The sequence below is a fragment of the Pogoniulus pusillus genome, chromosome 5, assembly GCF_015220805.1.
Source record: "Pogoniulus pusillus isolate bPogPus1 chromosome 5, bPogPus1.pri, whole genome shotgun sequence".
In the NCBI taxonomy this organism is placed as follows: Eukaryota; Metazoa; Chordata; class Aves; order Piciformes; family Lybiidae; genus Pogoniulus; species Pogoniulus pusillus.
In genome coordinates, this window is record NC_087268.1 from 10,767,001 (window position 1) to 10,794,676 (window position 27,676).

General features: G+C 40.9%; 1 protein-coding gene across 1 annotated transcript; it reads left to right on the plus strand.

Annotated features, from left to right (window-relative positions):
• The first annotated feature begins 602 nt into the window (after window positions 1-602).
• TOMM70 (translocase of outer mitochondrial membrane 70) lies at window positions 603-26,880 on the plus strand. The gene is made up of 12 exons (XM_064143192.1): window positions 603-887; window positions 8,832-9,005; window positions 10,322-10,448; window positions 13,159-13,268; window positions 15,211-15,359; window positions 16,568-16,775; window positions 17,353-17,487; window positions 19,039-19,146; window positions 19,802-19,918; window positions 20,709-20,806; window positions 21,258-21,380; window positions 22,778-26,880. The coding sequence occupies exons 1-12, from the start codon at window positions 636-638 to the stop codon at window positions 22,929-22,931; spliced, it is 1,755 nt and encodes a 584-aa protein (XP_063999262.1). The 5' UTR covers window positions 603-635; the 3' UTR covers window positions 22,932-26,880.
• The last annotated feature ends 796 nt before the right edge of the window (window positions 26,881-27,676 follow it).

Below are 27,676 nucleotides of genomic sequence, written 5' to 3' on the forward strand. Positions count from 1 at the left end.
CTCACCTTTCATTTGGACTAACCCACCTTTGCTTCTTAACCTCTTGGCTGAACCTCCATTCTTCCTTGGGACTGGGGTAAGGTTGAGAGGGGCAGGGGGAAGGTGCAGGGGTGGTTGAGAGCCCCTCCTGGGCACTCAGGCTTCTGGCAGGGGAGTTGTGTTTCTGCATCACCTTTTACCTTGTCTATGTCTGTCTATAACTGTATACACTGTAAATATCTGCTTGTATATTGTGCTAGCTGTAAATAAATAGCTTCATTTATATTCCCAGAAACGGCTGAAACGAGTCTGGGTGATTTCTAAAGTGTGGGGGAGCAGGGAACACCCAAACCATCACAGCCCTGTACGTCAGCAGTCCAGAAACTCCTGCACAAGATTAACTGATGCCTAAGGCCAGGCTGAGGCCTGAGCTAAGCGCTAACCCAGCGCCGAGGTGACCGCCGGCCGCAGCCGCTGCGGCCCCGGGCGGCTGCCACACGGCGGTGCTCTGGGAGGAGAGCTGAGGGGACACCGCCGCTCCAGCAGGTGGAGCCGCTCCGGCGGCAGTGCTGGGCGCCACCCGCGCCCTCCCGGCGTGCCCCGCGTTTCCGCTGACCCCTTCCCTCCCCTGCCGCGGGCGGCCGTGTGAGCGCGTCATGGCCGCCTCGAAGCCCGTGGAGGCGGCGGGGAGCGGCGGCGGCGGTGCCGGCTCGGGCTTGTCGCGCTGGCAGCTGGCGTTGGTACTGGGGGCGCCTATACTGCTGGGCGCCGGCGCACTCTACCTGTGGGGAAGACGGGCGGCCCGCCGCGGCGGCAAGGGCGCGAATGAGCGGAAGACTCCTGAGGGTCGGGCGAGCCCCGGGCCCTGCGGCAGCGGCCAACCCGATGGGCCCGGCCATGAGGAGACGGTGAGCGCGCACCGGCGGTCGGCGTTAGTTCCCGGCGCTGGGGAGAGAAGGAATGCTGCTTTTAACGGCAGGGGCTGGGCTGGCCTCGGCCGCCACCGCCGAGCATGGGTTGTCGGGGCCTGAACTCGTGGGCTCGGGCCGCTAGAGGGTTTGATTGTTCTGCCACTGGTGGGGCAGTCTGGAGGTAGGAGAGGGAATGCCTGACCTTTGGTCTGCGGAAGACAGGACTAAGAGGGCCATTGTGCCAGCCTAGAAAGCCATGCTCTCGGAGGACGCGTGTGAGAGGATGGAGCCACGGTGCGGCGGGTGGCATCCTCTTGGGCGTAAACCAGCTAGGAGGGTGGCCCGTGTGACCACGGAGTGCTTCGAAAGTGCTTTGCCAAGAGGATTCGGCCAGGCTCTTTTCAGTGGTGCCTGGTAGGGGTAGAGGGTGCAAAGTAGAACACAAGAAGGCCCGTATGAACATGACGAAGAACTTTGACCATGACGGAGCACTGGAACAGGCTGCACAGAAGTTGTGGAGTCTTTTTCTGAAGAGATTCAAAACCCACCTGGACACCTGATTCCTGTGGAACTTTCTCTAGATGAACCTGCTTTAACAGGGAGGCTGGATTACATGATCTCCAGAGGTCCCTTCCAACCCCTACCTTGCTATGTGGTTTTGTAACTGGCTGGGATTTTTCACTGTTTTTAACTCAATCTTGATGTGATTTGTAGTACTTTGTTCAGAGGGCATGTATTTACTCTGATCCTGATGCTAGTGTTTGCAAAAGTACCTTCTTGAACATATCTAGTCACGAAGTATGTGTCAACCAGGTGACTAGGGGTCTGACAAAGCCCTGCTGTTAGGTGAATGTTTCTGCTTCTGAAATGTAAAATACCTATGAGTAAGTTGCTTCCAGGAATAATGTTTTGAAAAGAAAGTCTGATTTGTTTTGTCTGAGACACTGGATACAGCAGAGTGGGAAGAAAACACCATCAAAATATTTTTTGACTGAAATGTTTTCTGTGACAATACAAAAGCCATACAGTTCAAGTGATTGAGACTTCAGAGTTTACCTATATATATATACCCATATACTTTCAAAACTGAAATTTGTTCTGTTGTAAATTACTATTCTGAGAATTTTCAGATAAACTAGTCTATACAAAAAGTGAAGGACAACATAGAAGATCAGAGTCCAGATCGGATCTGTGATTCTATTTTATGTCCCTGTATGATGCACATCTTGCACATCTGTGGTTACACTGTATTACTGAGGTGAGGTTGCAGTTAAAGCAGTGCATCTGGCAAGCTGTTTGACTTTGGGAAGAAAATGTTCTGAAAATATTCCTGCATCTCCTTCAGCCGTTCTTGTGTGCTACCTGAAATGCTCTGAACTGTCAGACCATGATTTATTTCAGTTTCCTGTCTGGAATGATCAGGAGATTAAAAGTCAACTTTGGGAGATTGTAAAAGATAGGAAAAGGTGGGGTTTAACCGTGATAATTTCAGTGATGAAGATTAGCATTAGCGGGCGGGCAGTGGCAAGAGCGTATGGGAGTGGTGAGGAGGGTGGCAACTTCCATAGCTATTGAATCATAGCTACCCTCAGGCTTTCCTGGAAGCTTGGTAGGTTGCAAAACGTATGCTGGGCCTGGAGGCAGTAACTTGGATGCCGCAGTTTTTTCCTTGATAAGCAGCTACTGAGCAAGTAGTGTGCAGAGGACAAATTCAGACTTTGTTTACCGTGGCAACTTTGTCTTGTAGCTGCAAACAGCATCTGCTATATTTATGGCAGTGTGCTTGCTGCATGCGAGCTGTAGTTTGCAGGCTACTTCTGACCTTCATGTAGCTACAGTGACTTTGCTATTAGTATGTTAACACTAGGCTTCTTGATTGTGTTTTTGAATTGCAGTATAGATTATCCAGTGGTAGTAATTCTGTAGATGTGCTTGAAGAAAACACTTAAACATTTGAAACACTTAAATAGCACTTGATTTAAAATATTGTGTGTCTAGTTTTATTTAGATTGCTCCAGAAATTAAATTACTGGAAGATTATGCATCAGAGTATATGGTTGAATGGTATGTCCAGCTCCTTGATGAGTGTCACTGCTTACACTGTAAAGAAACAAGAACTATTACTTAGGAAAAAAATGTAGAAGAAGGTATTGGATTTGCTTCATTGTATGAGTTAATCATCAAAATATGTGTACTGTGGGAAAAATAATGTGACTGCAGGTTCACTTGGCTGCTTTATGTGTTTGTCTTCCTGTTCTTCATATCCATCGAGATGATATCATGTAGATTTCATTGTTGCACACATCTTAGAGTCTTTTAGAAAACACATAGGTCAATAATGAATGTGCAGCCAACAGCTGTGTGTATGTATGTATCAGGCGACTATTCTTTTACTCAGAAATGCAACTTGTAGCTCAGACTTTCTTGCCCAACTCTGCTAGATCAGCCTTTGTATCTTTTTCATGCTCTGTATGCCGTGAAGACACTTTTGATCTTTTGTTTGTTCTATGAAAATATGCAGGATCTAACATCTTACTCCTTTGGGTTTTTTCAGACTTCTTACAATTCTGTGTGCATTTCAGGCGTTTGTTTTACCTGATGTGAAGGCCTCATGTTTTTTTCTCTAGCCTGTCTGTGCATAAATGCACTAGCCAAGTGCGTGATCTGTGACTGACATGTTGGCAGAAGCCCTTGGCACAGGTGCTATATCAGGTAAAGCTGAACTACTTTTGAGATTCGTTCTCCTTTAAGACAGCTCCTCAACAGTACAGTAAACTGCTATTGGACTAGTTAAGTGGCAATGATACAACTATAGCTATGGATGACTCAAAGGTCAGGAAGTCAGATTGCATCTCTTGATTACAGAAATTGTGATTGTTTCTTATAATTTAGATGGAATGTGTTGTAGTTTCTCAGTAACAGCAGTTGCATTTTACCTGTTCTCTTTGTAGTGAGTGTTGCACGACTGAAACATGTTGGGGAGGTAAACTGCTTTGCATTTATTGCATTAGTTCATGTCTAGTTAATTCCTGTGGGTTTTTTACTTACTCCATGATAACTTCTTAGCAAGTTTATACCCTCTTTGTCTGACATGAGTGAGCACTGGTTAGTCAGTTAGGTAATGTGTTGGTTACTTCAGTGTTTTTTTTCCTCCTCAAGTTGGAATCACTTCCTTTGCAGGTCTATGGTAGTCCACATTCCAGTCCTTAACTCCTTCAGCAAGTTTGTAGGCTAACCCTATGGGTTTGGTATGTGAGGAAGCATGAACAGAGGTTCTTGAACTGTTTAGTCAGCCATGGGGCAGCGTGCATTTCAGACAAAGCCATCTGGGTGCACAACAGTTCACTCTGCACATTTTCCTCTGAGCTGGATACAGTCTTTGCGTTCAGTGGTAGGTGAGTGTCCTCAAACTCCTTGGCTTGTGTGGTGCTACAAACCAGGATCAACAGCCAACTAATGTGGCTTCTTTCTATTATCTATTTTAATAGTAGTTGCTGAATGTTGTGATGTTAGATCAGTATATCGACAAAGGAAAGCTTTTTGCCTAGATATACGTCTGTTGATACTTAGTTTGATTTAAGCAGGGAATGTAAAAGTAATTCCTGTTGCACTTTGCACCTGTTGCCTAATAAATCCCCTAATAAATGCCAGCTGTAGTGGACAGGTGTAGAAAAGTCTTCAATGTGTGTAAGAGCACTAGACCCATTATTAGACTCTTGGCACCTCATGCTCAGCTCGACTATTTGTGATAAGTGTGAATGACAAACTCAGCAACTTGATGTAGTTGGAGATTTACAACCCCCCTGCTCACTGCAGGGTGGTTGGACAAGATTATCTTCAAGGGTCCCCTCTTCAACCTGATGCAATCTGTGATTTAAAAGGAAGGTGGTTGAGAAAGTTGCCAAATTGTGCTGTAAACTTGAGCTGAATTATTTCCAACTCTAATGGACCCTTTCTTGTGCTTTGAATTTACATCTTAAGCTGTTGTGGACATACTTTTTCTCATAGTGGTTTTAGCACTAAGGAGAATCTTAAGATCATTTATACTCCTTATAAGTCTGAGATAAGACTTGAGATGAATATTAAGTCAGAAAATAAAGATAGCTATTCAGTAACAGCACTCATTAAAAAAAACCCAACAACAACAAAACCAAAATTTTCAGAATTAAGTTTGGTAACATCGTAAGGGTCACATCACTTGGAGAGGAAGAAAGATGGCTAAACCTGGGGATTTCCCCTCCTGCCCCCCCCCCTTTTCTTTTTTACAAGGCTGATGAATTAGATGTCTGTGACAGTAGTCCTGCCTCCATGTAATTTGCCAATAAGGGCTCTTGCAAATCCTTTTCAGCCAAAAGAAAATGCTGAAACTCACTGCTTATGCTTCTGTTGTGAATCACTGTTGTCACTAGCTGACAGAAAATGTCTTGTTCTGCTTTGCAAACCAATATCCCTCAAACACAAAGCTCTGAACTGCTAGTTTAATCATACTGGCATTGCTGGGTGCTACTGAGCTTTACTGTTCTTGCAGCTAGCGCTAATTAACAGTTAACTTTTTGTCAGTGTTTAGTGTTCACAAAGTTAGAATCTGCTTGCTTAGTTATCTAGATAATTTTGTGCTTCTGAAATAAACAAGTGTCCTTTAGCTTAGCTTCTGTTTTAAAACTTGTTTAATAAACAGTTGCTGAAAGCAGTCCTGAGGTGTTATTTTTAATGCAACTGCAGATAACTTTTCAGATGTTTGTATTGCCTCAGCAGATAATTGGTTATGAAATCTGTTAATATTTTTTATGTGCTTTGCTTGATGCACAGATTCTTTGGCTAGAAGATGACAAACCAGAATTATTTACTACTCTATATGAACTTTCATCTTTGGTACAAAAAATATCCAGTTCACCACATAGAATGGCAGTGGGTCAGGTGAAGAGCAGGGACATTGGAAAATAATGTGGAGAACGCTACATTTGTGAGAAAATGGAAGATGATGATGTGAGGTTTTTTGATTACTTGTTCATGAGGTACATAAAGTTTACTTGCATCATGAGTTACCTGTTTGTCTGCATCTGCAGTGTAGAAGCTGAAAAGGACTGGAGGGTTGAGAGCAGCATGAAAGCTTTGTCAGGATTAGAGTTTAAGGTTTCAGAAACTCTTTTAGACATTTCTGTTAAAAATTAGGGGGGTTGTATTGCTATCTGTGGGATTATGGAATAGTATTTCAGTATAAAATACGGCATGAGCTAATATATATTTTTAAAAAACAATCTCAGTCCCACACACAAAAATAAGAGAAAAAACACAACAACAAACCCAAATAAACCAAAAATCAACAACAAACCAAAACAATAAAGGAGAAACCTCAAACCAAACCAAAGCCCAATATCCAAGAAACAACTAAAACATACCAAAACAAATAACAGACTCATAAAATTCAGCTTTTTAGTGGTTTTGGTTTCATCAGGTTATACTGCAGTTAGTTAAGTTGCAAAGAGTAATTATTGAGCTTCTTTGGGAGGGAGGAGAAAAAAGGTTATGTACAGTTTTTAAAATTTCACCAAATAAAAGATGTATTTTTGGCTGTGGTTGTTTTCATTCCACGAGTTGCTCTGTTGTATAGCAAAGTTGTAAAATGATTATTTTATGTTATGTTTTCTATGATAAAACAGCTTAATGATTGCTAAGAAGATAAATCTCATCAGCATAATTTTGGATGTTTTCTTTTATCACCATTTGGGCTTCAAAGACATAGGTACAACGTTATTTTTAATGCACAGTGGCTCTACAGTCTGGGTGTGAGATCCATTTTTCATGGGTATGAGATGCCAAGTGACTTTTTTTCATGTAAATCCTTGTAAGAATGGGTTTATGGAGGATACAGAGCTGACTCTGACATTGTGTTTAAGATGTTGACCATTCAACTCAGTAGTGTATTGCATGTGTTCTGATGACTACAGCAGCATAATGTGCCTAAAGTTGCAGAGATAAACCAGCTAAGCGTCTGCTTTAGGGCAGCATTAAAAGAAAAGAAAAAAAAAGTTGGTTTCTTTCTTGCTCTGGGCATTACTGCTGATTTTATTGCATGATAGAATGTTGTCCTCCAGCTCTTGACTCCCTACCCTCTCATTTCTTGCATCATACAGTACTATGGGGCAGAGACTAACCATGGAGTTAGCATCTATTCAATAATGCATTTCTGTATAGTTGGTTGTGTGATCTCTGTCCCTACGACTGTTAACTGTAGCTTAGTCTGATAACAATGTTACTAAGTTCAATGTGTTTCCCAGTGGCATCATGCCCCTCTTAAAGTTTTTGGTCCCTCCGTTTCCCTGCCTTAGTTCCACTACTGAGTCTTTGCTCAGAAGGGTGCCTGTAGAACACTTGTGTTCATTGCCTATTTTTATGAAACTAAGACTGGCACTTGTTATTCCATAATTGGAAACTAGGGCTTAGAGGAGAGATTGTACTCCTGGGTTCAGATTTTCAGTTTTAAAAATTCTGTAGGTGCTTAAAGTGACCAGACATGAAATGAGCAGACGTTAAGTGAAACAGGCTGATGAAACACAAAAATGCCTCAAGTTTGTCTTACAGCAGTCTGGGTGTAGTTTGGCACTGAGGGAGGGAGGAGATGAGAGAGCAGAGCTATGGTCAAAGAGCAAATTCTAGATGGTCTTTTCAGTTCATACAATTAAACAGGTGAGATGCAGTGAATCTTGCAGTTACTGTTTAAAGCATTACTATTTCTCTCATTGGAGTGGTTGGTAGCATGTGTGCTCATACTTGTGTTCAGTTCAACTGCCCTACAACACTGATCCTTGAATCTAGGCTATGAAAGTGAAGCAGAAATCCAGATGATGAATGTTGAGACTCGTTTACAACTCTGCATTTCTTTGTACCCCTTATCCTGTACCCCACTGAAAGGAGGTTGTAATGAGGTGAGGCTCATTCTCTTCTCCCTAGGTGATAGAATGAGAGAAAATAGGCTGAAATTGTGATGGGGAGCTTTAGGTTGAATAGTAGGAAAAAATGTTTAACTAGAAGAGTGGTTAGACATAGGCTGCCCAAGGAGGTGTTCAAGAAACATATGGACATGACAATTTGGGACATGATTTAGTGCCCACGGTGGTGTTAGGTCAATAGTTGGACTTGATCTTAGAGGTCTTTTTCAGCTGAAACATTTCTGTGATTCTATGATAGAGAGGCTTTTTACATCTGACTCCTTGTAAAACTCAACATTGGATAAGCAGTCTCTAAATCTAGGTAGCAATGTTTGTTTCTGTAGAAATGCAAATAAATGATCAGCAGGAGATGCAGAGCATTGAAATTCATTTGTCAGAGTCACAGGCCAGTTAGCAAAGGTTTTGGTCATTTCTAAGAATGATAGAACATGATGGTCCAGCATTGGTATTAGCAGTTGGACAAAGCAGGCTGTGCAAAGCTATTGATTTGTCTAGCACATGGAAGGCAAAACAGCTTTGTTTCCCCTACAAATTTGATTTGACATGCTTAGTAGGTCTTTGCACAAAGTGTCTTCCATATTTAATTCCTAGTCTGCTGAGTCAGCTCTGGACTGATGATATGTATTTTAGAGACTAGATGTATTTCACTAGGAAGAATTTAACTCGAATAGCTTTGAGGACTTTGTAATCTTGGTATATTTAGACTTGGCAGAAATAACTTAGCTCATTGCTTTTTCTGATCACTAGTCACATCAAATTAAACTTGTTTGGCTTTCCAGAGAGAAGTGACTCTATTGTTTGATCCAGTTTGTAGTGAATCTTTTGAAAAGTTTGTCTCCTGTCTGATTGTTGTGGTTTAGGCCCACCCAGCTTGGGGCTAAACACCACGCAGTCACCCAGATTCGTTGTATATCTTTGAAGATCAGCCCGTAAGTGCATTGCTGGGGTGCAGTGATGCTTATTTGAACTGTCCTATCACTTTATTTTCCAGAGCCCTCTGGATAGAGCCCAAGCAGCCAAGAACAAAGGAAACAAATACTTTAAAGCAGGAAAGTATGAGCAGGCTATTCAGTGTTACACTGAGGCCATTAGCCTGTGCCCTCCTGAGAAGAACCTTGATCTTTCTACCTTCTATCAGAATAGAGCTGCTGCCTATGAACAACTGGTGAGAAAGATAATTATGTATTTATTCTAAAAAGTTGCATTATAAATTGTGTTTCGTCATTTTTGTCCTCTGAAACATCCCAAGTGGTGTTATCTGCTGTCTTTACAAGATTTTGTTGCTTGCAGTTATTTTTCACTAGCCCATTATACTTTTTCACATATAAATAGAACAGTTTTCTGTTAACTATTCTTGGTCTATCACATATAATTCTTATGTGTCCCTTTCTTGTTTTAATATCCTCTGGAGCAATTTGCTTGTATACAAGTTAATTTTGCTTCTCTCTACTCAAGTATTTCTTGTGATGTTGTTAGGTGAAAGGCCAGATATTTTGGAAGGATGCTATTTGAAAAATGAAGCAAAGAAACAAGCAAAGAAAGTCACAGAAATCCTACTAAAGCCCAAAATAAAGTTTGCACATGTGAAAGCAACATTTTCTTGATAGCTTAGTATACTTGATACTATTGCTTTAGAAGTCATGTTGGGCAAGTATAGACTAGAAAGAAATGCTTTACAGTAAGGGTGATTGTGAGACACTCAAACAGGCTGCCCAGGGAAGTTGTGAATGCCCCCTCCCAACTTCAAGGCCAAGTTGGATGGTCTAATAAAGGTGTCCTAGACTTGGTCTCTAATCAGTTGATTAGAGAGATCTAATATTGAGAGTTAGAGGAAAGATAAAATATTTCTTGTCTAATCAAATACTACTTGAGACACTAACTCATGCCATAATTAATCCCAGATATATGTGGTTCCTCTTTTTCAGTCATTAGCCTGTTTTGATAATCAAATTTGTAAATAAATGGATTTTTAATTCTTAGTGCCTATGACTAGCTCTACTCCTACATATCAGTTATCATCCCCTGGTAATAACATAGCATAGTGAGTTTAAATAACAATTGAAGGGGAAAAAAAAAGAGTGTTTATCACTTTGTTAATTGTTTTTGTCGGTTTTCATTATGTTTACATCTTTTTTCTTCTTTTTGTTTTTGTGCCAATCTTTCAGTCCCAGTGTTATGTCCTGCAAGCATCTTAGAATCAGCTCATTGTCTTCTCCCATATGCTCTGTACACACCATTTTGGTTTCCTTTTTCTGTAGGAATTCCTTTTCTTTGTTGCTCTTCTGGTGCAAGTGGCTTCCAGTGATGCCTGGCAGTTTCTAGCTGAGAAACTTGCAGAAATAGAAGGAAGCAGGTAGAACCAGAGCCTTCTGTGAACTGCAGCTACTGTTAGGTGGGCATGACCCTGAAGCTGGTAGCAGAAAGTTAATGAAAAGCAGCTAAGTAAGGCCTCTCTCACTGTTTTGTTTCTTCTACCAACAGCAAAAATGGACAGAAGTGGCACAAGACTGCACAAAGGCTGTTGAGCTTAATCCTAAATATGTAAAAGCTCTCTTCAGACGAGCAAAGGCTCACGAGAAGCTAGACAATAAGAAGGAATGTTTAGAAGGTGAGTGTCTCCTGTTGTGCATACTTAAAAGTGGAATTAAGGACTTTGGAGATGGTAACTTCTGGGATTGTTTTGATGTTACTTCTACAGTAGTACAGAATTACTGATTTCGAACCACTCACAGCTACTGCAAATGCACTTCTCTTGTAAGAAGAAACCTATTTCAAAATTTTCAAGCTGTCATCCACCTACTTGTGAAATAGCTGCCAAGTTGCTGTTACTGTAGCCACCTAACATTATTTTTCCAAGAAATTTCTAACATTTTAGAATAGAATTCATCTAATTCACTGGGTGGATAACCCAGACAACAATCATTCTACTTCCATACAGCAAACAAACTTCTATTCCTTGTTTTAGTGAAGTGGTACTACTGCAGAAACTGAAGTGTTTTGTGCAAGTGGAGGTACATACTCAGACACAAGAGTTATGGTCATTTAAATGCTTTTGTCGTGTATTAAAGGCAAAACAGCTTCAGCAGCATTTTGTTCTGATGTATAACTGCTGTAAAAATTCTAACAGATTCTTTATCATAGAATGGTTTGGGTTGGAAGTGACCTTAAAGATCATCTAGTTCCAACCTGGCCTTGAACACCTCCAGGGAGAGGGCATCCACAACCTCCCTGGGCAACCTGTTTCAGTCTCTCTCCACCCTTACTGTAAAGAATTCTTTTTAATATCCATTCTAAATCTACCCTCTTCCAGCTTAAAGCCATTGCCTCTTACCTTTTCACCACAGGCCCTTGCAAATGTTAACACTATGGATTTGACAGAAACTACTGCGTCAAATCCTTCCAAATACTACTCCTAACAGAATATGTTTTGAACTGTCAGGAAGGTGTGACTGAGAAGCCATGAAAATTAAGGAGAACTACAGGTCAGGTGTGTTGTTTGAGGACACTTTTGAATTAAAGGCACTGTTTGAAAGGCCCCATTTAATTTTCATCAAGTGAAATCATTCTGATGTTAAAAGGCAGATGAAATTTTCATCTGTGCTCATTATTGAAGGACAGAAAATAAGGGTGTGCTCTGACTGTCACATCTAACTCTCAAATTAGTTTCATTATGTGTAACAGCTAAGAATTAGGTCTGGTAAATTAGATGCTAAATAAAATGTGGAAATGTTATTTTTCTATTTATCTTATGGCTGAATGCCTTTCTGTCCTGCAAGATCATAGTGACAAGAAAAGGACTGATAAAGTCATTTAATGTAGTCTTTTCCAATCACTAATTAACAGCTGTATTGCCAGAGTGCCATAATAAAATAAAAACTTTATGTAGTTGGAATAAACTAACAGACAACGAAGGCCCAAGAAAGATCACATCCTTGCCATAGCAGGATATATTTTAAATGTAATTGCTTTTTAATGTTAGTGGCAGTGATGTTTGTAGCAGCTTTTTTCAGCTTTGATTTGTATTTGGTTTTTATCTTACAGTTATTTACAGATCTGAAAATAACTTGTGTTTTTCTGAGCTACACCAGTTTTCTAATAGAATACTACTTTTACCTGCCAACCACACATGGCTTATAAAGTCCTAGAAAGTAGAGTATGACTGTGTAGTTGAGGAAAGCAAAACCAAACAAACTACAGACACACACACTCCACCCCCAGCAAAAAGCCCCTCCAGTGGTCCATGGCAGTATAATTTGGGAACAGGCTGTGCTGTGTTGTTTCACCCAAATTGAGGCACTAGTTTAGACAAAGTGTTTCTGCTAAGGTCATATGGCTTGGTATTCCTGCATGCTGTCCTTCATGCTTATGCCAGGTGTAGTGTGTTTTTCCAGGGATTCTGATGTGTTTCTTGACCTTGCCAGAGTTGTGAGTAGCTACTGCATGAATGATAGCATAACAGTACCTATAGCAGTGGAGAGTTACAGAAACTGTGATAAATTCCAGGATAAGATGCTTTCTGTTCAAGTGTATTCAAGCAACACATTGCTTGAATTTCAGTCAAGCTCTGATCATCTTCATTGATGTTTAAGTGAGAATTAAATAGGAAAATCAATGGTAGTATGGCATTAATTAGAGGATGCGGAGAAATGATCTACCGTAAAAGCACATTTCACACTGCAAAACACGATTCTGGCAGCAATGAGTTAATATTTGCAGAGACTTTTCTGTGTGGGAATGAAAGTCATGTGATACTGACTAGCCCTTTAAGCAGTCCAGCAAGGTTATTTCTCTTAAATTTGCTCCATTCCAAAATCATAGAGATGAACAGAAAAAATTGAGAGATAATATGGGAAGATTTCCTAAACTGAGGAAGAAGCAAGATGTGGTGGGACTGATTGTGAATTTTATAAGTAGAAAATTAAGACCAGTCCTAGAAGACAAAGCTGTGTTAGCACTTTTAATGTATACATCTTAGGAACATAACCTACACCCTCAAAGCTTTGAAATGGTGAAAGCCCAGCCCCTGCTGGAGGTATAAAATTTTCAGAGTTCGTGTAAGTGTGTTTGCCTTAAGTGAAAACATGAAGATAAAAGTAATTTCATTTGCTATGATGAAGTCCTTTTATCACAAGGAGATAATTTTGGATAGAAATTTTTATCTTAGAAAATGGTAAATACAGCAAACTGGAGACTGAGGCCCTTTCTATCAACCAAGACATTATTTTGGCAGTGACTCATTGTACCAGTGGCACATTCTAGTGTACTCCAGTGACTATCAGAATTTGTCTTTAATCTCACTTTTGTATGTTGTTTCCTAGATGTCACTGCAGTCTGCATTTTAGAAGCCTTCCAAAACCAGCAAAGCATGCTGTTAGCTGATAAAGTTCTTAAACTCCTTGGAAAAGAAAAGGCCAAAGAGAAATATAAGGTAGGACTTGTGATATTGCTGACAAATTCTGATTTCACTTGACTAGCTGTGGAAGTGTTGATCGTTGGCATTCTGTCAGCTGTTGGAAGCAAGTCACTGTCTTTATCTGCTCAAGTGTAAGAATCCACATGAAAGGTTTTATACAAAGCTGCTTTTGTCCTGGCGTTGTTTTCCTTTGGGACCTCTCCCAAAGTTTTTGAAACCTCATCAGGGAAAAGAGATATATTAAATTTATCACAATATTGGGAAGATATCTTAAGCTGACATGCTGCCCTGCATGGGGCTGTGCAACATAATGGAAAACAGGATCTGTGAACAGCAGCAGCCAAATGTTAGGTTGCCTTATCAGATGGTTGAGTTAGATATGTGTGCTGAGGTAGGAAGGATTAGAAATAAAAATTGAAAATAGTGGCTCCAAATGGAATCAATAGCTTAAAATGAGAAGAGTGATGATTGAGGGACTTTTTTTCCCCCAGGTTGTTCTTGGGTTTATAAAGAGAAATCTTATGTGGGAAAGATCTAAGTTTGCAGTAGAATTCTTAGAATCAGAGAATCATTAAGGTTGGAAAAGACCTTTAAAGTCATCAAGTCCATGCTTTATAAAGTAGCAGAATAATACCAGTTTAAGTTTGGGTTATATTGAAAAAAAACAAAACAAAAAAATCTCAACCAACGAAATGAAAATACCCAAACCCTGACAAAATAATTTTTAAAAGAGAAAAAAGAAAGCATTGCTTAATTAAAAATAATGCAGTGTGAAGTGACATCTTTTTGTTAGTGGTCAGGCTTCGTGATTCTGTCTGGGAAAATACACCTTAATCTCCAAACTACCACAGATAACTTGTGACATCAAGTTGTAACCTATTTCTGTTCAGTTTCTCTAAGTGGAACTTTTGTGCTTGGGCACAGTGTTTGGAAACTGCAGAAAAGAGTACCAAGAATTGCAGGGATAGCCAAGAGCAGGTGTTTTAAGTGGCTGTAGTTGGGACAGATAGTAAAAACATTGCCATTAAAACATCCTTGCTTGTTTTCTGTGGCGGTGGTTGAAGTACTGAAATCTATGTTGGTTCTGAGATGCCAAAATTGCTTCCTGTAGAAACTCATATCAGTGTGTGCTGTTAGGGTGGTGGTGGTGCCACCAGGTATGCTTCTAACAGGCTGGGTTATAGTAGAACTTAATAGAGAAATTCAGAAGAGCCCATAACAACTCTTCTTGCTGGGGAGCTTCAGTTGTAATCCTCATGTACAGTGCTCATTTTGAGCAAGAAGCAACTTTTTGTCTGAATAAAAGATTTTACATCTGAGAGATGTTGATTCTGGGACTTCAAGTGAAGTGTGTTGTATCTTGCCAAGCTCCGCACACAGTATTAGGATAGTGCCTCAGTAGTTTTCACTGTAGTGATGGACAGTGGCCTCTCTTGGGCTGGTTGGAGAAAAGGATGTATTGCCACTCGGAATCAACCTCAGTTTAGCTCAGTTTGCATTTCTCACCCAGTTTATGTGAAAGCATGCAGTTATAGTACATCTGCCCAGTGTCTTACAATATCTTAAAGAGTTCTCCTTTCTAGGCACACACAAAGAAGATTCATAGAACAATTTGGGTTGCAAGGGACCTTAAAGATCGTCTGGTTCCAAGCCCCCTGCCATGGGTGGGTACATCTCCCACTAAACCCAAGGCCTCATCCAACCTGGTCTTGAACACCTCTAGAGAGGTGGCATCCACAGCCTCCTTGGGCAGCTCGTTCCAGTGTCTTCATTTCTGGTGATGCTGGGTATTGCATTGTGACCTGAAGCTTAAATACTTCCTAAATGTCACACTGTAAAATCATAAATATCAGACTTTAAAATGAGGTAGTTTTATTATCAGATTTGTTTATCCATTTCCATATTTACCATCTGATTTTGCCATGTAATGACTTGAAATTACATTTTTCTGTTCCAGAATCGTGAGCCTCTGATGCCCTCACCACAGTTCATTAAATCCTACTTCAGTTCTTTCACAGATGATATAATCTCTCAACCTTTGCTTAAGGGTGAGAAATCAGATGAGGATAAGGATAAGGAGGGAGAGGCTTCTGAAGTAAAAGAAAAGTGAGTGTTCAGTACAGTTTGTAATTGTTTGGTATTGGAGTTAAGTTTGTGGTGGTTTTGATGGTCTGCTGAGTGTAAATTGCTGCTGTTTTTAAAGTACTTTTCATGGGAAATCCTGAGGTAACAAAGTGAGCCTGTGAAGTGAGAGCAGTATTAAACCAGAAACTTTTATGAAAGCTGACTGCCTTGCTCCAAACTGGGGATCTTCTAAACAGAGGAGGGAAAATGAGATTGGGAAGACAGACTGGATATTTCCTATGGTGTCACAGTAAATCTTAGGAGAGGGAAAGACTGGAGAGTGCTGAAGGAAATTCTGGAAAAAGGAATGTTCTGTACTGAAGGAGAGTTTCCAAGGAAGAAAGCAAGTTAGTCTTTGGATTGGAAGAGAGAAGACAAGTGAGAAAAAGGGTCTTCATTAATGAAAACTGCATTTACAGCAGTGGAGGCTGAAAGGGTGTTTTGGCTTTCTGGAATCAGATTGCACATAGATCTTTGTTCTGACAAAGAAAACCTTGAGCTTTTTCTGGTTTTGAGTAGAGCTGATGTGCCACATGAATGGTGCTTTGACTTACTGTGCTACTTTCCAGTTTATTTTTGGAAGATACCACCACTGTCAGTGTGGAAATCATTGCAAATAGCACTCGGGTTTTTGTTGGGTTTTTTTGGGGGGAGTGTGTTTTGTGGTCTTTTTAAAAGAAATAATACAGAATGTCCTGATCTACAGGCAGAATCACTGAGTCCAGGGCACTTAGCCAAGGAAAGGGCAGTACTTACTGTAATTTTTACTGTGAAATCCTTTCTTCTCCATATACACTGCACATTGCAAGGTTTACTATTTCACCTTTTTGACCTGGAATTCCATCCCAGCCCTCTTGTTTTAGGGCAGAGATTATCACTGTCCTTAGTAGGGGAAAAAACATCAAGGGACAAATGAAAATTAAGACCAAGTTCCAAAGTTTTAAAATATTTTTCTTCTTTATTTCCAGTGTAATTTGGCCATTGCTTGTCCAAATTGTTTTCAGTCTGTGATAGCTCCATCCAGGAATATTTATGATGTTACTTATTATGTTGGTGCTGTAACAGAGTATAGCAGACATTAGCATTTGTTCTGATTTAATGAAAAGTCTGAATTGAAAGTCTGAATGAAAAGTCTGCATTGTTTGGTGAATGCATGTGTGCATATTCAACTGTCCTTCAATCATTTGCAGCTCTGGCTATTTGAGAGCAAAACAATATATGGAAGAAGAGAATTATGACAAAATTATCAGTGAAAGCACTAAAGAAATCGAAGCAAAGGGAAAGTACATGGCAGAAGCTTTGCTTCTACGAGCTACTTTCTACCTGCTTATTGGCAATGCAAATGCTGCCAAACCAGACTTAGATCAGGTCATCAGCATGGAGGATGCAAATGTGAAGGTAAGAATCTGTCACAGCTGAGCTGTGGTTTGGGTTGGCAAAATGTAGATGTTAATGTTAAACCTGCAGTGTTGTTCACAAAGTTGTTTTTCAGATTTTTCAGGTACTTCAGAGGGAGTGTTCTTTTGTCTTCTCTTTCTTAAACATTGTGGGTTATTTTTTTTCAAGGGCATGTTGATTTTTGCGTAGTACAAACTAAAGAATAGAGCAAGTTGAATCAATTGGAGGCTTATCCTGTCTGAAAAGTCAGTTCAGGAATGAGAGAAAGCCATTCATTGTACTTGCACGTTGAAATGCTTCAGAAATCATTGATATTTGTGAGTATAGGGAACCTGTCTTACAAAAGATTTTTGGAGGATTGAAAATCCACAGAGATGGAAGCATAGGCTGATACATTTGAAATTAAGCAAGAGAGCTGATTCAGTTAGAGTCAGTGAGCAGTTTGTTCCTGCTTAGAATCACTTAAATTTGTCAGTGAGAGGAACTAGTGAAATGAAAACTTTACTGTAACTGTAATAAAGTCTTAAATCTGGAGGAATGTTGGAGTGGCTAATCCTTCTTTTACCTTTTCCTGCAGCTCCGAGCTAATGCTCTGATCAAACGGGGCAGTATGTTCATGCAGCAGCAGCAACCGGTGCTGTCCACTCAGGACTTCAACATGGCTGCTGACATTGATCCTCAGAATGCAGATGTTTACCACCATCGAGGACAAGTAAGAAGCATAAGAAACTATGGGGAGACCTTATAGCAGCCTTTCAATAACTGAAAGAGGCCTACAAAAGAGCTGGGAGAGCCTTTTTGCAAGGGGTTGTAGTGATAGGATGAGAGGGAATGGATTGAAGCTTGAGGAGGATAGATTTAGATCTTAAAATGAGGGAATGCTTTACAGTGAGGGTGGTGAGACGCTGGAACAGGTTGTCCAGGGAGGTTGTGGATACCCCCTCCTTGGAAATATTCAAGGACAGGTTGGATGAGGCCTTCAGCAACTTGGGTCAGCAGGAGGTGTCCCTGTCCATAGTGGGGAGGTTGTAACTGGATGATCTTTAAGGTCCCTTCCAACCCAAACCATTCTATGAATCTATGAGATTTTGTTCCAGTACTTGAATATTTCAATATATACTAGAAAGAAAGATCAGGACATCATATGGGACACTTTATACTGTTCATGGCAACTGTTGTGGGGTAAATGCACTGTCCATTTTTGCAGGCACAGGTCAGGCAGAAATAGTTTATTTCCATAGCTATTGGAAAGAGCACAAAGCAACAGAGATTCAGCCCTCCGTCAATACAAACTGTGACTTAAAAGCACTAGGGCTTGTATACATTTACAGGAGATATAAGCTGCTCAGTGAAGGAGCCAGAGCAGTATCTGCATGCAGCAGATGTAACTTATGTTCCTGATAACTCAGCATCTGCATCACTGCAGCCTGGACTTGGATCTGCTGAACTGATCCCTCTGACTTGTGACAGTGCTGTGTCCTTGGCTAACTTGCAGGCCTGGAGAGGCCTACTTCCACAGGACTGTAATATAAGAGATGCTGGAAGAAAAAGGAAACCTAGGAAGATATGCTAAGTCATATTCCTAAGGAAGACTTCCATAGATCAAGTGCCTCTCTCCATGAATTCATTAGATCTCTGTAGTACTCCAAAATAAGAATGGTGTTACAGGTTGATTGAAGGAAAGCAAAGATTTTTGCAGGTTGAAAATTAGTCTTACAGTAGCTTCACAGGGAAGTAAGAGAATGATAAAGCAAGCTCTACTCTTGTGAAAGAATGAGCATGTCAGGAGACAAAAATAACAAGCAAACACCCCCTGACACACAAAACCAAACCAAACAAACCCCGAACTAGTAACAACAACAAAACAGAAACAAAGAAACAAAATACCCTAACAACCCAAAAGAGTTGAAATGCAAGATGAGAAAACCAGAATGTTTCAACATCCAAATAGTCAACAGACATTAACTACAGTAAGGCGAAATGACTTGAGCAAGTGCAGCACAATTTTGGAGGCAACAGCCTAAGATGCAAGGATCTCAATCCTTTACATATGGGCATTGCCTTTTTGTGCATGAAGCCAAAGTTTCCCTGGTGGCTGTGTTATTTTATGGTAGTGGTCTTAAGTCATGGGGTTTGTAGGATTCTAAACAGTTCTGAAACTGAACTGGAGATGATATAGGTAGCTGATGCTGACTGAATGATTATTTAAGTGTCTGAAGCACAGATTAAATATAGAAATAGGATTTTCTTTCATTCTGGCTAGCTGAAAATCTTGCTTGACCAAATTGAAGAGGCTGTGGAAGACTTTGATGAATGCATCCGATTGCGACCTGATTCTGCCTTGGCTCAAGCACAGAAATGTTTTGCTCTGGTAGGTAATGTTGTTGCTGTTTAACTGTGCGCTTTCTCTTAAAAGAGTTGTGGGAAACATAATCTGTTTCTCTGTTTTATTCCAAGTTAATGAAGAGATAGGATAACAAATGTCTCAAGGTAAAGAAATTGTTTCTTCAGTTGGAGTAAAGGTTTGCTACTATCATTTTGCAATGTAGCTCATCTCTGGTTTGTGGTAGAGGACCACAAATCTCACTCCTGTTGTATCACATAAAAGGGATTTAAATAAGCTTTAGTGTTGTGGAAAACAATTATCAAGGAACTGGAAACAATCTATGTCAAGCTAGTACAGTGCCTCTGTGTGCAGAACAGCTTTGCAGGATATAGAAGGAAATCTAGGCTTGGAAATGTCTAGGCTGTTGAAACAGAGGGAGGCTGTTGGCAGCTATCAGTCCTTACAGCTTCTGGTTTTAATCCTTTCTCTTGTCCGAGTCCACTGTGTCAGAGACTTGGACACATGGTAGGTTCCTATAAACAGGTTTGGTAGGATGTAGAGGCAGGTCAGCTTGTGGGACTTGTACTTGTTCTGCTGCATGCATCTCTCAAGGAAGTGGGTAGAGGTCTGCTGAGCCTTTTGGGGTATCTTTGTCTGGTGGTGTTTTATTTTTTCCTTTTTTTCCCTCTTTCTTGAATAGTATCGCCAGGCTTATACAGGAAATAATCCTTTGCCTGTGCAAGTAGCCATGAAAGGCTTTGAAGATGTCATTAAAAAATTCCCAAAGTGTGCTGAAGGCTACGCACTCTATGCTCAGGTAAAGTTTTCTCTCTCTTAAAATGAAATCTGAGTTCTCTTGCACCTTTTGTCTTGGGTAGCATACATCTCTCAAAATAATATTTGAAGATCTTTGAGAAATAAATTCTGAGATAACAGAAGCTGTCTTGAATAAGCTACCTGAAGTGATGGCTATGGATGCTGTGGGGTAGAGGAAGTAGACAAGGAATTAGTAAAGCAGAATATAAGAAATGAGAGTCAAGGGTGGTTAGTAGGAGACATTTCCCCTTGAATTCCTGCATGTTTGTGGCATCTCACCTGATGGCCATTAGAGATTCTGTTATTCATTTTGGAGTTAATGTGTGGAACTAGGCTTACAGTTCCATTCTGTAAATAATATAGACAGGTCAAGCAGAGTTTAGTACAGTGTTGGGAGTACCCTTGTAACCAAGGCTCTTTTCTTCTCTAAGGAATCCACTGCTGGATCTAGCAGACAGCACAAGATATTCTGACTTGAAGTAGTTAGGCAATATGGATGTGTTTTCATTTGAAAAAGGAAGAAGCTGAGTCTTGCAGGTGCTTCTAAAATGGTTTTTACTTGCAACATGCTTAGCATGGTGATACTGTGGTCAGTGAGTTGTGCACCGAAAGCCCAGCAGCTTTCTCCTCAAAACCTCACTTTTGAAACAAGTTTGGTGAGCAGTGGTGATGGCCTGCTCTATGAAAGCTGTATCCAATCTCACACTGTTAGTGTTTTTAATTAGAATTAGCCTAGCACAGAGTGCACGTTTTGGTTCTGTATTGACATACAGGTTTCTCATTTGTTGCAGGCACTAACTGATCAGCAGCAGTTTGGCAAGGCTGATGAGATGTACGATAAATGCATTGACCTTGAACCAGACAATGCAACTACATATGTTCATAAAGGGTATGTATTGAGTGGGTCCCCCTTCTGGTCAAGGGCAGTTGGCACATTTGGCTGAATCAACCCAAACTGAATGTTTTTGTTTAGAAGTTTAGCCAGGAGAAGCAACTTTGTGAAAATATCTGGCAGTTTCTCTTGACTAAGTTTCAGGAAAGATTCCTGAGTCTTCATTCCTAATTGAGTATATACTTGAAGTGACTTTAGCTTTGTGCTGAAGTCTTCTCTTTCATGAAACAACTTCGAATGAGTCTTCTTAGGAAGAATGTTATGTTTCTTTAGAGCCACTGAAAGTGTCTCTCACAGACATGCTTTGAAAAGCCATGAATTTACTGTCTGCCCTGCATTAGCAACTAAGTGTATTTGAATACATTTGGGTGTTTTTAGATTTTGCTTACATGATTAGGGTTTTGGGAAGAGTATGTGAAATTTATTCTACGTTTTCTTTCTCTTCTAGTTTACTTCAGCTCCAGTGGAAGCAAGATTTAGACAAAGGATTAGAACTCATTAGCAAGGCCATTGAAATTGATAACAAATGTGATTTTGCATATGAAACCATGGGAACGATTGAAGTGCAAAGGTAATGTGGAACTGCAGTGTTGAGAGTTCTTGGTTACTTTTGAAATTACACTAGTCTTTTACATTTCCTTATGGATCTTAAGGAAATATCTTAAGATAATCTCCCCAGTGCTGTGCAAGATCAGCCCTTACCCAGAGTCCTGACTTCTGCTCTGTAATTCTCAGGTAAAGTCATCCTTTCTCTGGCGCATGATGATCTGTATGATCTGATAAGTCCCCGTGTTGACTAATTTCTTACTTACTGGACAACTCACAGATGAGGCTGTGTGTGGAAATATATCCTTTCTGCATTTAAAGTCACTCCTTCAGTCATGACTAGGCTTCCTGTGTATCTAACACAGTCCTTAAATGTATCTTAGGCGACCATATGTACTGAGGATCCTGAGCAACATGCTCAGCTCTGGGTTTAATTCCAACAGGATTGCAGTTTGCAAGGTGCCAGGGTAAGGAGGAAGGGCTGAGGCACTATTCTGTAACAGTTGTGCAAAGGTTTGGAGTGTAGCTGAGAGTGTGGCTGACTCATCTGTTTTTTTTTTTTCCCCCATATCTAGTTGTCAAAAGGATAGACAATTAAACTATTGCCATGAGGAAATTTGCCAGCAACTCCTATTTAAATAATATGAGCTCCTTTTTTTTTTCAATATACACATTTCTAAAGGATGATTAGACATCATTTAGTTGTGCCAGAATTTGGAACACAAGTCATATGAGTTGCTGATGAGGGAAGTGGGGTTTAGCCTTCAGAAAAGGAGGCTGAGGGGAGACCTCATTGCCCTCTACAACAACCTTAAAGGAGGTTTGAGTGAGGTGGGGGTCAGTCTTTTCTCACGTGCAACAAATGACAGGACAAGAGGAAATGTCCTCAAGTTGTGCCAGGGGAGGTTCAGGTTGGATATTAGGAAAAATGTCTTCACTGAAAGGGTTCTCAGGCGTTGGAACAGGGTGTCCAGGGAGGTGGTGATCACCATCTCTGGAGTTATGTAAAGAACACGTGGATTTGGTGCTGAGGGTCGTGGTTTAGCAGCAGTGGCTTAGCAGTGGTGGGATTGTGAGCTTCAAGTGAGTGGTTAGACTTAATCTCCAAGGTCTCCTCCCCAGCAGTTTTGTGGTTCTGTTATCTTTGTAATAAACTCCGCATTCTGTGGAGAACATTTTATCCCTCACTACCATAGGTGGAGGCTCTCAAGAGGAAGGCTGTTCAACAACTGTAGTAGTTTCTTAGGCTCGCTAACAACTCTGTTTGCTCATCATTGTTGCAAGTTCTCATGATAGTTCCTCCCAAAGATCCTTTTATGTTGTTAGCAGTGGAGGGAGTAAGTCCTGAAGGAAAACAGATGCTGTAGAGATTAAAATATTGCTTTGTTAGGCCTAACTGGACTACCTTTTGGTTTATTTCAGAGGTAATCTGGATAAAGCCATTGAAATGTTCAACAAAGCGATCAACCTGGCCAAATCTGAAATGGAGATGGCCCACCTCTACTCACTCTGTGATGCTGCCTATGCCCAGACAGAAGTTGCAAAGAAGTATGGATTGAAACCACCAACACTGTAAATCATGGAGGAGGACATGACATTCTAAAGTGAAGTTGCTCACTTCAGCCAGCCCTAAAGACGCTGTTGCAGACCATGTTGAATGGTGGAACTTAGTTTTTTTCCTGTTCGTGGTGTTGTCATTTGCTACATCTGTTCAATGTTTAGGTGTTGTGGGAGTGGTTGCTCAAGGAAGTAATGCAGTGCTGCATCTTGTTCCCTCTGCAGTAAAAACCTTAAAATGTAGTAAGGGAAATAAATCTGCAGGAGAACAACAACAACAAAAAAAAAGATAATTTTGGCCATGCAAATAAAAACTTCACAGTGGTTCATTTGGGGGTGATTATGCTGTGGGCAATTTTTGCTTTCTAAATTAACATTACAGCATGTGGGGTTGTTCTTGTTTTTTCTGTTGATTTTAAAGTTAATACCAGTCAGTGCTGTAAAATAGGTTTCTTTTCTTTTATATGAAGTTAATCCTTGAGGGTTGGTTTTAATTTTGCAAAAAGGAAAAAAAAATCATTTCAAACTGTTTAATAATAGAGGGTTTTTTAAAATCCATAGATGTGGAGAGAAGCCCTGTAAATACATGCAGGCATGCACAATCTTCCCTTAAAGCCTCTCCCACTCTGCATAACTTAGAAATTGTCCAGTGGCAGCTATTAGAGAATTAAGTTGATAGTCCTTGTTCTCACCCCAGGAAGCCCCTAGTGTACTGTATGGGAGAGCTAGTTACAGAAGGTGCAGAAGGTGGCTGGGGAAGGAGCTCAGGTAGTGCTGCTTCAGTGTAGGCTTCACTGGAAAAAAGGCTCTATTCCTGTGCTGCAGTTCTTGAATGTCACAAGAAATTGTTCTGGAGGGTTCAAAAGGACTTTTCAAGAACAGAAGGCACTGCTGGGAGTAGAGCTGCCAAGGTAAGGTCATGCTTGCATATCATCTTTGTAACTCTCTGCCGCTCTTGTTTAAATGTAACAGCTAATAGACTCCCTACATTCTCTGCAGTCTGTACAGAGTGCTGTCATCTGATCTGCTCCTGGGAGTAGCCCCTTTGCAGAATGACGTGAGATAAGGAACAAAGCATAGACTAACACTTCAAATAATGGGTTTAGAATTTGTACTGCTTTCCTTGTGTTTAGACCCTGCCATGTCCAAGATTATAAACGCTGCAACTGCTCTGCAAACAGCACACTGGTGAATTATTTCATATTGGTAAAAAGCCTCTTCCTCTAGCTAGGAATGTCCTAGAGAGGCTCCCTTTCTTTGGGGGTGATCTTTCTGGTGTGGAAGTCAGCCCTCTTACCTCTCCCTGGATTGATGTGGTTGGATAAATCTCATGCAAACACTTAACTGCTGCAGCTTAATTTACAATACACTAATTTGGGCTTCTTTCCATCCTGAAATCCTAGATCTGCTTTTGCTGAATTGTCTAATGTATTTAATCTTTGGAAGAAATGAACCATGTTGTAGTCAGACTGTCTTGTCCTCTAGTTGTGCCACCATATAGCAGCAGCTTGTATTTTCAACCTGACCTTCCTTCCTCCCAGCAGCTACAGTTGAGAATTCAAAGGTGGAGAGCAGACATAAAGATTTAATCATTGTAGTTTAGCTAGCTCAATAGGTGACCTGAAATCATAATATTGGTGTAGAATTGAAGGCATTGGAAGGTACTGGCAGCTTCTAAGGACACTGCACATAAGAGTCTAATGTCTTCTGGATCTTCCCCACTCTCTGCATCATTGCATGAGAACAAAATGAAGCCAGAGTGACTGATGTGTCCTGTTGTCCTGAGGAGTTTTTATTTGCATGGCCTTATTTACATTGGCATTTTCTCCTCTTCATCCTATCCATAACCCCATTCCTTATCCCACCCAATCAATTAAGGGAAGAAAAAACAAGCATGTGCTGTCAATTACTAGCATTCCAAATCATCACAGACTTTTGCCTGTTCTTGAACTAGTTTGAAACTGCACTGAAAGGATGCATTGTCTGTATTTTTTTTGTAAATGACGTTATCACCTGTAAACTGAGAAAATAAATATTACCTTCAAGTATCTCTCTCTGACATGTATAAGAACAGGTTCTGATGAAATTGTTCCATGCAGTGGTGCTCTCTGTCTAGGAGGAACTAAGAATGGCTGAGTCCCTGTCATCTCCTCTTACTTCAGCCCTTAAGGAAAAAGGAGGAGGAGACATGGGATCAACAAGTGTTATCTCTATTGCTGCTCTAGCCCACAGAGGGGTGATGATGAGAGATGAAGGTCACAGGGGAAAGGAAATCCAGCCAGGAAAGCTGGAAGGGCAGAATTAGACTGGATATTAGAAAGATATCTCTTACAGCAAGGGTGGTGAGACACTGGAACAGGTTGTCTAGGGAGATTGTAGATGTCCTTCCTGGAGGTGTTCAAGGCCAGACTGGATAAGGCGTTCAGCAACCTGGTCTAGTGGAAGATGTCCCTGCCCATGGCAGAGGAGGTTGGAACCTCTTTAAGGTCCCTTCCAACTCAAGCCATTCTATGAATCTGTGAATGAGTAGCTGACACTTGGTTAATATGTGTGTGCAGATGGATCCCTTTAGTGAAAGGGAGTTTTTTATTGTTGTTTTTAATGGATAATAGAGTTGAGGTTTTGCTTTTAGCCAAGCATGCATGAGAACTTTGCAAAATAGCTTTAATAGGGATCAAGAGCTGAAATGAAACAAGTATTAGTGCTAAAATAAATGAATTAAAAAGTTGAAGTCATGCAGGAAGCTAGTAGTGAAGATTTGGACAAACCTAGTGTGACCTAGAGACTCTGGGAAGTTTTCTTCTACCCAGAGTTGTATCACATCTTAAATCTGATCATGTAAAGTCCCTGTTCTTCATGTTAGAGACAAGTTCACCACAACAGCTGAGTTGTGAGTAGGCTGTGATTGGAAGTGAAAAGGAAACAGACAAACTGAGAAGCTAATGGTAAACTTATTCTAGAGCTATTAAGAGCAGCTTACCATGTGCTTTCATCAGCTGCAGTGCCTGATCACTCAGGCATTGCTGGGTGTTCTGCCATTGCTTTGAACAGAATTTCAGTTCTTGAAGGTTGAAATTCTGGAGCGGTTTCAGAGTTGCTCCTGGCTGGTTTTCTATACTTACAGCATACTGGTGCATATGTGTAAAATGGATACTTAAAGTGCCTGTTTTCTACCAACACTTTGCCTGTTTTAAGTGTTACCTAGCTTTTTTTCACTGACCACCCCCTCACCTCCCCTCAAAAAAAATGTGCAGCAGTCCCATCTGTATCACTTCTGAGTGGATCACACTGGAGACCCCTAAAACATCCTTCTAAAACATAGGTATTGTATAAAAACAAATCTTTACATTAGGGGTGGAGAGACACTGAAACTGATTGCCCAGGGAGGCCGTGAGTGCCCCTTCCCTGGAGGTGCTCAAGGCCAGGGTGAATGAGACCTTGAGCAACCTGGTTAAGTGGAAAGTGTCCCTGTCCAGAGAAGGGAGGTTGGAACTGGATGATCTCCAAGGTCCCTTTCAACCCAACCATCCTAAAACAAGGTGTTCAGAAGCTGTCCTGGCTGATTGAATAGGACTTAGTTCCCCAAATTAGCGAGCTAAAGATTTTCACCCGTTCCCTCCCCGCTGGGATTCCACAAGAGTAGTGTTCAGGCCATGGATTTGGTTGACTGTTGGATAGTGCACTTTGCATTTCTGCAGTTCAGTGGGCAGCTCATGTGAGAATCCTGTGCTGATTTAACCCTCCCAAGGTAGCATACAGAGGGGAGGGAGAGACAGAACAGTTTAGAAGAATGGATGTGTGACAGCTGCTATCCTTTAAAGTTGGAGTTGAGTGATGGCCAGCATGGATGCCAAGTCTTGAGCATGTGGGAAGCACTCATGAATGCAGGAGACTTGTTTCAAATAAGCAAATTGGTTTTTTGGGGTTTTTTTTATATTTTTCAACAAATAAATCTTCATTTCACCTTATGCTCTGTGGCTTGTTTCTTAGGAGTTCCAGTATAGTATAAACACCAAAATGCAGTGGAAAAAATAACAGCCAAAAAAAATGCCTGCTGGAATAGATAATGCCACTGAGTGGAATAATGTGAGGGGAAAGAGGCCTCAGGGTGTGGCTTCATTTCAGCGTTAATTTTCCTCATAAACACACAGCTAGTACCTGCTTTCAGGTAGACTGTGGGCAGAAAGACTTAACCAGTGCAGAAAGTTTGCTTACCCTTTTTGACTGAATCAAAAGGCATCAAAAACAAAAGTGGAAGAAGCAGTGTAACAAGCAGGATTAGAGACCTGGACTTCAGCAGAGCTAACTGGGCTCTTCAAGGACCTGTGTGGAGGGATGAAGAGTAGCTAATGCAACTGGGATTGTTTTGTCTGGAGAAAAGGAGGCTGAGGGGAAACTTCAGTGCTCTCTCTACAACTCCCTGAAAGGAGGCTGGAGTAAAGTGGGAGTTGGACTTTTCTCCTACTATCAAGTGAGAAAATGAGAAGAAATGGACTTAAGTTGTGCCAGGCTTAGATGATATAGTAAGAAAAAATAAATAAAATAATAATCTTTCCTGCAAGAGCAGTTAAGGCATTGGAACAGGCTGTCCAGGGAGGTGCTGGAGTCACCATCCCTGCAGGTGTTCAAGAAGTGTGTGATCATGGCACTTCAGGACATGGTTTAATGGCCACCATGGTCTTAGGCTGAAGGTTGGATGCAGTGATCTTAGAGGACTCTTCCAGCCAAAAAAATGCAGTGATTCTGTGAATCCCATAGGTTAGG